This window comes from Phoenix dactylifera, chromosome 14 (assembly GCF_009389715.1).
Source record: "Phoenix dactylifera cultivar Barhee BC4 chromosome 14, palm_55x_up_171113_PBpolish2nd_filt_p, whole genome shotgun sequence".
Lineage (NCBI taxonomy): Eukaryota > Viridiplantae > Streptophyta > Magnoliopsida > Arecales > Arecaceae > Phoenix > Phoenix dactylifera.
In genome coordinates this window covers 2,115,134-2,128,255 of record NC_052405.1, presented here as the reverse complement: position 1 = coordinate 2,128,255, position 13,122 = coordinate 2,115,134, and the positions used below count along the sequence as shown (strand labels likewise).

The 13,122-nt window shown below is 39.3% G+C and overlaps 1 protein-coding gene across 1 annotated transcript; it reads left to right on the top strand.

Annotated features, from left to right (window-relative positions):
- Positions 1–6,697: 6,697 nt before the first annotated feature.
- LOC103714272 (2-Cys peroxiredoxin BAS1, chloroplastic) lies at positions 6,698–12,755 on the top strand. Its single transcript, XM_008801464.4, has 7 exons — positions 6,698–7,006; positions 7,310–7,384; positions 10,090–10,171; positions 10,271–10,350; positions 11,460–11,585; positions 11,904–12,017; positions 12,389–12,755. Exons 1-7 carry the CDS (start codon positions 6,779–6,781, stop codon positions 12,503–12,505), a joined length of 822 nt encoding a protein of 273 aa, XP_008799686.1. The 5' UTR covers positions 6,698–6,778; the 3' UTR covers positions 12,506–12,755.
- The last annotated feature ends 367 nt before the right edge of the window (positions 12,756–13,122 follow it).

Here is a 13,122-nt window from a genome sequence, read left to right as displayed (position 1 = left end):
AAGATAACCATGATCCATTTGCGATCATTATCAGCTCGGTTCTGATTGCTACGTCTCCTTCCTATGAGCCAATCATACATATGGGAACCTAAAAAAAGATGACGAGGTGATTGGGATAATGCACAGCCATGTGGTGTAGAATATAATTTGCCAATATGCGATTCCTGGGCAACCCCTGTGAGTTATCGTGTGGAGGTCAAAGAAGGATATGGGAATAGCCACCCACTGATTCTAGCCCGAAAGTTTACCTTCTTTCGGACTGCACATGTGTTCCGAGAGGCGAACAGAGCAGCAGACTGGGTCACATCATTTGTAGCCCAGCATTCCGGGGAGTTCATCTAAACAATATCGACATTTTTACCCCATGCTTGTATTTTTTATTTTTTTTGGCTTGGTAGGATATACTCATGTTAGAGCTATATGAATGCCGCATTTATCATAAAAGAAGAAGAAGAAGAAGAAGAAAAAAAAATGGGGGTATCCTTCAAAAAGGGTTTAAGAGAACTTCCAACATTATGCAAAGCAAGCAAAGAAATGAAGCATCGCCGTTTGATAATTATGTTACTGCAGTAATTTTCCATAATGGCTGATGGTCAGATGGGTTTTGAGGGTAGTAATTGAGAAGTGGGTTATTCCAAATGGGAAAGGTGGCGAGGATAGCTGCACCCATATGCCATCTGAAATCACAGGCATTCTGACACCCCTGCTATCACCTGTCATCCATGGCGAGCAACGAGGAGCACCTGAAACAACTTTGCTGCATCAATCTTAGTCATTACTGTTACAGTGAAAACAGATCAATGCATGAAACCCCCAGCACATATTTCCAGTCACAAGGTTACCATCCGGCCTCTGATTCTCTGTAGCACCCAAATATACTGTTGCAGAGCTCGCAAACAGTTTGCAGGATCTGAGGACCACCTGAGCATCAGAGTGCATCATAGCCTGCGAACAAATCGATAAATCTTTGGACCACCTCAAGGGACGGCCGACCTACCATCTTCTGGCTACTGTTGGTAAGCGAGGGTATGCTGCTCTCGTCCCCATCTGTTTACTGGTTAGCAGATGGGGCTTTCCGACTCCTGTGCTGAATCAAGTTCGAAGGTTTCTCGCATTCAGCAATCAGCAAGTTGGTCAGGAAGCGAACATGGCCTAATTCTGAACACCAAGTCAAACGACTGAACTCCGAATTAAGTCTGCAGAAGGCAAGTCCAGCTTCCAGCAGAGTCAGGCAAAGGCCAGTGTTCAGCACAGACTATTTACAGCATCCTGCAGCAAAATATACAGGCCAAGCAGAATCATCACAAGCTCAATCCATATTGAGAGATTGGTACAAATTACAGGAATTATAATGCATATCTAGCTACACTATTTTATGCTCTACACTGGGAATGATATCACTGTCTTCTTCCACAAAATTCACTCAAGTTTTAGTAATGGCTCTTGATTAGATTATAATCACTTGAAACGAACAATAAAGAAAGAAAAAAGAAAATGACATCCTACTCAACCAAGTGAGCTAGATGATCTGGGTCATCCATGTCCAGACCCAGCCAGCCAAAAATGTCATCAGGCGGCTTCATAGCACGAGGATTCCTTGGGGCAAAACCATGAAGCCTTTGAACACCATGAGCAAGCCATCTAACAAAAGCTCGGTCCAATGGAGGCAGGACCTTACCCATGACCTTAAGGGAATGTATTTAGTCACTTGCGAAAAAATTTCAGTAGCATTTTTGGATGCCACATGAGATGCTTAAATAAACTGATCAGAACTTAGTGGTATGCAATAGGTGTTCTGCTATTTTCTTCTGAGAAATTAAGCCTCGAGGTCTATTACAAAATAATAATATTTCACGTTGCACGTAAACATGCATGCTATTTCTAGCATTCTGCGTCCCCTTTGTTTTTAGAAAAGTTGCTAACCCGTGTACCCTTCAACCATCTCTTAATCAGAGACTATAATATGGCTCAGGTGCGAGGGACGCCACCCCCCCCTCCCCCCCCCCCCTCGATGTGGCCAAAGTACCTCTCCAGAGTGCTACACAGTGTAGGATGCAACCTAGTCTACGGTCATGTTTGCCTTAGATCAATTTTTTGGAGAACATACATAACCAAAACTTTTTTATCTTGCCTTTCAGACATCCATTCCACAAGCTCATTTGTGTCTTGTCCCATTTTTGAAAATTTTGAGGATGGCTTCCCACTTGACTCATACACAAACACGACCAGCACTGCTTAATCTTGTTTTCAATATATCAGTTTCCCTCGCACGAATCCACCATTGGATATTATCATGCGAGGGTTACTTTAAAATCTATGCAGGTAGATGAATGAAAATGCATGAGTGCTTTGAGACCTATATGGAGCACAATCCGATGGGCGGCGTCACGGAGAAAGATCAATCAATCTTTCGCACCCAAGCCCTGTGTCAGCACATTGATGAATAGAATCATGTAGGCCCGTGCAGCAGCCTTCTTTGGCCTCAACGCACCTTAGAGGTGTCACGAGATTCTACTTTTCCTGCCATTTGGTCTCAGTCCGCATGCCTTTGTGACTCATGCAACTTCCTCATTTTGTTCAAATCCCATATGCTTGCACCATTCCTATTTCAAAGCCTCTTATTTCCTAACCTCCTGTAGAAGGTCTTCATGCATAACCATCTACGGGTTACGCATTCATGATATTGTCAATAGAATGACCAAAAGGCATGCATGTTTTACAGTTGTGTTAATTAAGAAAACGAGAAGGAGAAGAATAATGTCATATAATTTTGCTTGAGCATTGAAATCCTTAATACCTGGATCACTGCATATTCTTGCTTACATACCCCAATCTATATTCAGCTTCCTCTGCTCTAGCTAACAATATAAGAGAAAATTGCCCAACAACTAATGAAAGAAATTTTCCACCAACCATAGAAGGGCGTCGGCCACCTTTCTTTATACTTACGTATCATGAATGTCTGAATTGATATGAGGAAAATAAGTTAGTTATATCAAGTAGAAGCATAGCACCAAAGAGATGGCTGAACCAATATTAATGTACTAAGGTGTAGCTCGTGCTAAAATGTCATGCCCATACCAACATAGCAAGTGGCATATCTTTGTAACAATATGTGTCAATTATTTAGCATGGCATAACACATCGTCCACTATGGTACTTGTTAACCATATCATGGCTGCCTAATTTCCTTATTCACATCGCCTCCTTGTTAATTAATAGTCTTCAACTCATTTATTTTTCCGTAGATGAGATAGTCAATTCATTTACTTCTTTGTTTTTGTTCATACAACACCATCTAAACTCATTCCCTTTTGATGCTACTATTTTTTATCCTTTCTCACAATTTCATTGTCATCATCATATATCATTTACATCCCACGTTTTCAAATCCTCACTTCTAATGTTTTCCTAGGGTATTGTCTAAATAACGAACAGTAGTTCAAGGTCACCTACGAGCCGGTGTTCATGTTCTATATATTGGATAGAATTTCCCAAAATGTTAACATTAAAAAACAAAATAAACCAAAGCTTTCTAGAAGAAACTGTTATGTATATTTACTATTATGTTACTGTACCAATCAAAATGACATTGGAATTTTTGTGTTAGCTTGATACACTTTTCTTATTAGATACATTGTTAGGTTATATATTGATGTATGTATTGTTATAATTGATAATACAAGCTATAGAGCAAAAATATATACTTTCGTATATTCACTCTCTTGAACTATTTTTTATCGTGACAATCGGATACAAATTGCTCGCAGCAAAATTTTTTACGCGTGTGCCAATATATCGTTCATGGTACAATACGACTCCTTGCCAAAGCAAATTCACATGGACACTTTCGTGATTTGGTTTACAAATTCAAGCTGGATTCTACTTTACCATCTTGAGTTTGAGGGAGTATGTTAAATGTATTTACCATTATACTTGTACTAGTCCAAATATGATTAATATTTTTCTGTTAGGTTTGATACATTTTTCTTATTGGATATGTTGTTAAGCTATATATCGATGTACATATTATTATAATTGATACAAGATCCAGAGAATAAATATATACTTTTTGAGCTTGTTTAATTTACAGAAAGAGAGGAGGAAAGCGGGGTCAACAACAAAAAAAATGGAGAAATGTCTCGTATTTTGTTAAAGATTTTAAAGAAGATAGATGGAAAATTAGTTTTTCTATAGAAATAAGATTTTATGTTTTGTGGGAAAGAAAAATTCATGTGAAAAATTGGAAAGTCTAATTCCCACTAGACTGAAAATTATGGTATTTTTTATTTTTAAAAAAAGCCCTTAACATTTTAGATAGAATGGAATTAGAGTTTTTCCTTTAGCAGAGACATAATAGGTATTTTATATAAATTTTCTAAAAAAAATAGGCGCTCAACGATGACACATTGAAAAGTCTTTTATATATTCTATCTCTTTTATAGAAATAATAAAATATTTAGAGAGAGAGAATATGTAATTAAAAAGCTAGGTGAGGAGCCGATGGGAATAAGGAAACCCAAATATTCTAAGGCCAATTCCAGAAAGAACAGATAAGATAAAAGGGTTGGATCATAGAAGAAGCGCGCCTGTGAGTCGGCGGGATTTTCCGCGGGTCGGGGATAGCATGGTTTAGATGCACCGCGGGTGCAGGTTAGTTGCTATCTCCGCCCTCGGGGGTCAATTCCAGTCCTTCTTCCTTGTCGGACGATTTCCAGGCCGAGAAACTTCTGGACTTCTCCCGAATTTCAAGACTCGAGTGAAGCAGTTGAAGTTTGTAGCTCTGCAGTAACAGAGTAACCACATTTCAGCATGGCAAGAGCCGGTCGAGCATAGCAACCCGGGCTCACAATAAGAGCTTTTTTTTTTTTTTTCTTGTGTTGACCCGGCAGCTCAACCAAACCTGCCAAAATGACTCCAATGGGCGTCATCTTTTGGTTTCTAAATGAGGTGTTGGTCTCAGATTTCGTAGTTTTTTGATTGGATTTAGTACATATACCTACCACAGCAACCGAAACCAGGCACAACTATTCCAAGCGACAAAAATGTTATAACAAGCTATTTCTGGAATAAAAACATCGCCTGTTTATCTACTACTCAGATGATTTTTTTTTTTATATAGATTATTATCGTATACAAGTAAAAATAGATTATGGCATTCACTATGATCGCAAACTAGACAATTCCTATTCTAGTTTTGCTTATCCTTGAACCAAATGCAGCCTGATAAAGAAATGAGAAGGGGTTGAAAGACTTGCAAGCAACAATTTAGAAGTTCATGGGGAATATTCATTGTAACATAGAAGTACATAATGTAATATAAAATATTAATTAAAATATGTTAGAAAATATGAAATTGCCTGGTGTTGAGGTCAAGGTGAGGTCGGCCTCCGGCTCGCGCGTCCAGCGCTACGGAGGATCTGCCGCCTTCCGACCTCGTCCCCACCGGTCTTAGACAGCGGAGGCAACTGCTTCTCCTCAAAGGTATTGTCCGTTTTGGAGTAGATCGAAACTTTCCTCACGATTTTGCCCGTTAAAAAACGCCTCTGAAGAGAAAGGAGTTGCCCTCCTCCATTTAAGGAACAGACCTCTTCGTTATCTAGTCGATGTGGGACTAAGTTCGGACCCTTTATTCCCACAACATAGCCCCGCCAGCGGAGGGGTCTGTGCCGGGGTCAAGGGCTCTCAATGAAAACACCATTGTTGAGGTCAAAGTGAGGTCGGCCTCCGGCCTGCGCGTCCAGCGCTACGGGGGGATCTGCCGCTTTCGACCTCGTCCCCACCGGTCTCAGACAGCGGAAGCGACTGCTTTTCCTCAGAGGTATTGTCCGTTTTGGAGCAGGTCGAAGCTTTCCTCACGGTTTTGCCCTTTAAAAGACGCCTCTGAAGAGAAAGGAGTTGCCCCCTTCCATTTAAGAAACAGACCTCTCCGCTATCTAGTCGATGTACAACTAAGTTTGGATCATTTATTCCCACAATATCTGAAATACAGTTTAGATAAAACAAGAAATAAGTTCTTGTCATCTTACTTTAAAATAGAGGATATGCTTCTTGGCATCAATATTGAATGCGAGTACATGGTATTAATTATTTTTGAGAAATGATAGGAAGGATAATCTTTTTATCATTAATGATTCATTTTGAATGGAAGAATCAGTATTAATTTGGTCTCTGTATGATTAATTTATATCATTAATGTCACTAATTTGGCGCCCATTCTATTGGAGGATAGCTTGTGTCCAAGCGGTATTTCTATATTTTAATTTATAGATACTAGGTAATAGATATTACCATATACACATTATCACTGTTGTGTTAGTCGCGTGCCACAAGCAGAACAATCGCTTGACTGTCTCGGTCCACAGCCAAGTATAAGTGAACTTGGACCGCAGACTGGGCCGCTTACTATGCTGTACAGCACTCTAGAAAGATTATCTGGACACACCAGGAGGTTTCTTTTTTACTATTGTGTCAAATTATCGCTCTTGATTCTGTTGGCTGTACTTATACTACACATGCTCTCTGCCCCACTCCATCGGCTGCTAGCCGGTTCCAGCAAGATACCACAACGCTTCGCACTAGCGTACCAACCACCCCTCCCAACCTAGATCCCCGGTCTAGTCCGGTTCGGTCCAACTCGGAATTCGGAAACCTAGGGCACCGGTCCACCACCAGTTAAAAGCCCAGACCCCCTTCCCTCAACTCTCTTATCCACTCCCAGAGCCAAAGGCAGAGCGCGAGGAACAAGCGAGCGAAGGATAGTGAGGGCTCCGCCGCCATGGCTTGCTCCGTTCCATCCATCGTCTCCTCGAACCCTAGGGTTTTTCCTTCCAAGACCTTGACTCCCACAGCGTCTTTGCCTCCCGCGCCGGGGCTTCTCCCCAAAACCCTACCCGTCCCGAAGAACTTCCACGGCCTCCGGAAGAGCTTCCACCCTCGCTCCGCTCCGATGGTCTCCTCTCCTAGATCCTCCCGAAGAAGCTTCGTCGTGAATGCCGTCAGCGGGGTTGTTCCCTAAACTCCAGGATTTTCTTGTGCTTTGATTGCATTTCGTTGTTGGTGGCGAATTTCTTGCGCAATCTAGGGTTTTTCTGTTCTTGGTTCGATCATTGGCTCTAGTGATTTCTTTCTTTCTTTCTCTTTTTTCTGCAACTGATTTTTTCCTAATCTTGTGTTTATTAATTAAATATCATGTATCTTGAGATATTTATAATTATTTTGTCCCCTTGTTTTGCTTCCCGGGAATGCTTTTGTTTTGGTGTTTGGGTCTTTTAACCTTCTTTACTAAGCGATTTAATTATTGTTGCAGAGTGAGCTGCCGCTGGTTGGAAATCCAGCACCAGATTTTGAGGCTGAAGCAGTCTTTGATCAGGAGTTCATCAAGGTATACACATTTAATTGATTTTGCTATTCCTTCTTCTGACCTTATACCGGAAAGTCCGGCTTTGACAGTATATGCTTCTTATATCATGACTACTGTTGTCAAGGTATTAATTAGAAGATGCAATACATGCTGCAAATTTTTCTATATTAGAAAATACGTTACACTCAGCTGTTTTCCTCAATGAGAAGATTACGATCTTTTTTTCCATTTGTCTTGAACAATATCCTGACAACCCAATTCAACAAGATAAAACATTCAGTTGAGAAGGTAGGTTGCTGGCATGCTTGTGTGCAAAATACCAACATATTTTGATTTAAATGGCCATAATGATAGGATCATGTAATAGCTCATGTAGCAGGGAGATTCCAAGTGTTTTTTTAATAGTCATACCTAATGATTTTGAATTCAGAAATACTTTCTTCCTAACCATGGAGAAAATATTGTCGAATCCTCATATACCTTCTTATTCGCCATATTCACCATTTATGTTTTTTAAATCCATAGCTGGTTGTTTGTCATCCATATGCTGACTAGTAAAGTTTATTTACAGAAAAAAATGATAACCTACTAAGAGTTAATATCTCAAGAAACAATTAAGGAAAAAATGTGCAAACTGTTGTAGTTGACATATTTTATGTGTTTGGAGATTGGAAAGTACTGGAGACATGAGAAACTTGAAACCACAACTATGACAATTAGGACTCATTTGGTTCGCGGGAGAGAGGGGGGGGGGGGGGAAGAGGGGAGTGTGGTCAACGGAAAAATGGAGAAATGCCTTATGCTTAGTTGGAGTTTTCAAAGGAGAAAGATGAAAAAGTAGCTTTTTTGTGGGAATAAGATTCTCACATTTTAAAGAAAAGAAAAACCCATGGGACATAGGAAAGTGACTTTCCCACAGGCTAGAAATTGGAGTATTTTTTTTTCCAAAAGTGCCTTAAAGCTTTTTGATAGAATGGGGTAAGATCTTTTCCTTTATTAAGGGCATAATATGTATGTTACATAATTTCTAGCCTAAAATAAATGTTTAACGAAACATAAGTCATTTTGGAATGTGCTACTTTTACATGGTCAACCAAATATGCAGAAACCATTTTTCTAAAAATCATATACCCAGGCATTAACTTCCTAGAAAAAAAATCTTCCAGTGAGAATTTTTTTTTCATTAGTTGGTCTAGGGAGGTTTCGTGCATGTGTTTTTCCCAATTTGCATATATCATCAAAGCTTGTTTTGGTCTCTTCTCAAAGTTCTGAGTAAAAATAAAGCTTTTGCAGCAAGTCCGTTTCAATTGTATATTATGCACATGAAAAGAAATTGGGTAGAGCTAATTTAGAATATGGGCTTATTTCATAGATGAAAGCTTTGGTTGCAAGATAGTCTAATCATTATTTTGTTTCCTTATAAAGGATGCAAATAAATTATTCAAAAAATTTGAAATGTGTAACAAAAACTGTAAGCTTCAAAAAAAAAAAACTGTTTTATGCATCACCTACTCTCTGACTTTGTGTGAGGTGTCAAAATATTATCTTTTGTGTTATTGCATTGGGTAGGCATGGAATTACTTGCAGTTGTTGCTCTAGTCTTGCTTGATCCGAGAATAACTTTGAAGATAGTAGAAGGTATTGTCAGTGAATTATGATGCCTTGAAGCTAAGTTTAATACCATAGCATATGCGTGTTTGGATGTGCCTCTGCATTTCTGCAGATGTGAGTCTGCATGCAAGCATTTGGCTGGAGTTAGACATGCCTGCGCAGGTGCATCATGGCAGTCGTAACAGTAGCTAACCTAAGTGTAAAGTCACTTATTGACTTTGGATTAAAGGTTCTGCACTTAAAAGGCTCTCATGGAGTGTGCGGCTGTACAAGTTGCTGCTAGAAACTGTCAGTGTCTTTAATGAAATCAAATTGCACGAAGAATTGCCAAAGCCGCTATGTACCACAGATGCTGTATCAGCTTTAAGAATTACCTAAGATCTCTGGTGTTGATATTATCTTCTGTTTTTATCATTAGTGATACTTGTTATGATGCTAAACAACATCACGAATACATCATCTACAAAACAGTTCCTCTTCCCATTCCAAGAAATGATTGATTGAGAATTTTTGGAAGATAAGAGGTTTGAAGTTTTAATTTATATAATCTTCAAGTGAAGAAATGAACTAATAAAGTGTTGTTTGAAAGTTAAAAAATCATGGTTTAAGATTTTAATTCCACACTGCATTTTGGTCACATTACCTAAAACATTCTAGCAGAATCCAGCTAAAATTAGTAGTGCAGTGAGGTAAGGCTGGTTTAGGTCAGGCCGATGTGCCAAGAAAGGAAAGAAAAAGTCTGAAAAAATGGTGATTTCGGACCTTGACCCAAAACATTCTAGCAGAATCCAGGTGAAATTAGTAGTGCAGTGAGGTAATGCTGGTTTAGGTCCAGCTGATGTGCCAAGGAAGGAAAAAAAAAGGTCTGAAAAATGGTGATTTCTGTTTCAGCAGTGGTCTAATTCCAACTCGCACTAGCCGTACATGAATTTGATTATCAAGCAAAGATTCTTGTGACTGACTTGGTTTTACTATTTTTTTTTCCAAGCATTATCTGATAGCAAGTCTCTCTCTCTCTCTCTCTCTCACACACACACACACACACACACACACACACACACGCAAAAAAAAAAAAAATTATATGGATAATTATAATTACTAGCTTATTCTTACAGGTGAAACTCTCTGATTATATTGGGAAGAAGTATGTGATTTTGTTTTTCTACCCGCTGGATTTTACATTTGTTTGCCCAACTGGTAATTTCATGCTCGCTAGCTTGTGAATCTGAATCTTGAATCGGAAGTGATTTCAACATTAAATGATTAGTCCCTGATTTTCTTTTTGCGCTTCCACAGAGATAACTGCTTTCAGTGATCGGTACTCAGAATTTGAGAAGCTGAATACAGAAATTTTGGGTGTTTCAATTGACAGTGTGGTAAGTGGTTCTCTTCGTTGTTACCTTAAAAAATGTTTGCTTCTGTAGTGGAAGTGGCTTTTGATCTTATGTTGGCTTTCTTCTTAGGATGGTTGATCCTCTTCCTTTTTTTCTCCTTCTGATGAGTGGTTAACAGTTAACCCTCTGCAAATCATAGCCAAAACAGAATCAATATAGTCTCAAGCAAACAGAATTTTTGTTGACAAGTTAATTTTCCATCTGACAGCCCCGTAGGAACTATCCTTTGGATACCATGATGTGCAAACCAAAACTGGTGACCGTCATCTGCTAAGCATTTGCATAGATGGCCTCCTGTTTATTCTCTCAATATCATTTATGTTCTTGAGGCCGAAGGAGGGGGGGGGGGGGGGCTAAAGATAAGATCAGCTGATATTCTTTCCCCAACCACTCCACCATTTCTAAAGTTCTGCTACCTCCTATTATTGTCTGCTTGCACCATCATCTTCTATCACCACCACGTCACAATCCAGCCACCACACCTACCTTCTTTCTTCCTTTTAGCCACTGCCTCTGCCTTCCAAACTCTGAACTATTTCTCTATCTGCTCCTATGTGTCGTCCAAGCAAGCCTATGTATTGGAAATGTTTAGATATTCATTAACAATTATGTGCATGATCTATTTTCATAACTAATTGTTGTCATATATTTAAATATGAATTCTTTCAATATTCTCTATACCATCATATTATCTCGACAAACTATGTGATTTTCAATTTACATTGAAATCTTCCATATCTGATGTTTCTATAATCTTCGACTTTCTGCTGAATTGCATGCTTGTGCTTCTAGCAATTAATTTTTAGTTCCCATTTTTTTGACTATGGTTTAGATCAGTGTCAAAAAAGAAATAGGAAATTGAAAGAAATAAATAAAATCATTTGAATGAACAAAAATTATGTTCAACGATCATACTGTTTCTGACATTTTCTCTTGCTTGTTGTTGAATATCATGACAACTGACCAGTTCTTATGCTGTATGGGTATTTAATATGAAGTCTTTCTATATGTTTGTGCTCTAATAATTGTTGCCCTCTTTCTGCTGGAATGTGGAATTGTTTTCTAATACCTTAACCATTCTCAATTTGTAGTTCTCCCATCTTGCATGGGTTCAAACAGACAGGAAGTCAGGGGGACTTGGTGATCTGAAGTATCCGTTGATTTCTGATGTTACTAAGTCAATTTCAAAATCTTATGGAGTTTTGATTCATGATCAGGTATCACTGCACTTGTCTTTAGTAGCTGCTGCTTCTTCTTCTTTTTCTAATTTTTGTTTTTAATAAAGAAACATGGTGCGGATGTCACCACTGGGGTTTGAACCCTGGATATCTCCCAAGTGGAGTGGAATGTAGACCATCTGATAGTGTGAGACAGGAAAACACGTGTCTTAGACAATGGTCTTGGCTGCTTTTTCTTTTCACATGCACGTTACATGTGATCATTGTTCTTTTTAAAACAATCTTCTGCCCCCTGGTAAATCAGATTTAGGGTGCTGTATGCTTAACTGACTCACTTCGGAATGTATGATCCGACAGGGAATTGCATTACGAGGACTGTTCATCATTGACAAGGAAGGAGTGATTCAGCATTCTACTATTAACAATCTTGCCATTGGACGGAGTGTTGATGAAACCATGAGGACCCTTCAGGTAAAACAAGAGTAGAATAGTCAAAGCTCTCATTCTTCTCTATGGCAAGATATTTTCATGCTTTGGTCGCTCATATCAGTTTGCAGTGCCTAATTCATCTTTAGCCCGGCGAATGAGCTGCTTCTGAAGCTAACAATCGCACATTTTTCTTGCTATTTAACCTATAGTTCTCTGATAAATATAGTTTGTTTCAGCAGTAGCTGATTCAAGAACTATCAAATTAATCTAAATTTTGCAGCGTCCTTTTCTGGCTGTTAATTTATATTTCAGATAGCTCTCCTGTTACTTGGATCTTTAACCCTGTTTAGTTCTAGGCTGGAAACTCTACTTGCCTAGATTAATTCAAACTACTCTCTTGCTGTGGTTTGCAGGCATTGCAATATGTCCAAGAGAACCCAGATGAGGTCTGCCCTGCAGGATGGAAGCCTGGGGAGAAGTCTATGAAGCCAGACCCTAAACTCAGCAAGGAATACTTTGCAGCTATATAGGAGCTGTTCCATTTTGGCTACTGCTAGAGTGGTGTGCCATCTGGAAGAGGTAAAAACTAGTTCGATTACCCTGCAATGTGCTTAGTTTCTCTGTTTCGAGCAGAGATGTATCTACTTCATGAATTTTTCATTGGCCCATGTTTTGGAATAAACGTGAGGGACTTTTACCCCTCCTGATTCTACTTCATGTGTAAGATTTCTGTTTGTGTTTGCTCAAAAAGAAGAAAAAAGATTTCTGTTTGTGGGTTCATGTTTTGTGCTGACGGCCGAGTTTAATGGAGCACAAGCTCCATGGACATGTCACATATTAAATGCAGAGGGATGTGAAAGGAACAATGAAGTGCGCTTAGAATCTACATTGGATGACTGTGGCTGGCAGAACACGTCGCAACTGGAGATGTTTATTCTTGGGTGCTTACGTTGGTTGATTGGTTTCTCGTGATGACAGTGAGCAAAACACCATCCCGTGTTTTAAAAGGATGGAAGCTTTGTTCAAAGCAAGGGCAGGTTTGCTTGTCAGGGTTCTGTTGTTGAGACGTATTTTCTTGCCTGTAGAGACATGTTATCTTCTTAGCAGCAGGACCAGCTGACTAATTGGCTGACATTCCAGAGGCTAT

Excerpts from the sequence above, each read along its gene's own strand:
- LOC103714272 (XM_008801464.4), top strand. The coding sequence starts at position 6,779 with ATGGCTTGCTCCGTTCCATCCATCGTCTCCTCGAACCCTAGGGTTTTT. Across the intron at positions 10,351-11,459 it reads GTGTTTCAATTGACAGTGTG|TTCTCCCATCTTGCATGGGT; the intron begins GTAAGTGGTTCT and ends CTCAATTTGTAG. Across the intron at positions 12,018-12,388 it reads AAACCATGAGGACCCTTCAG|GCATTGCAATATGTCCAAGA; the intron begins GTAAAACAAGAG and ends TGTGGTTTGCAG.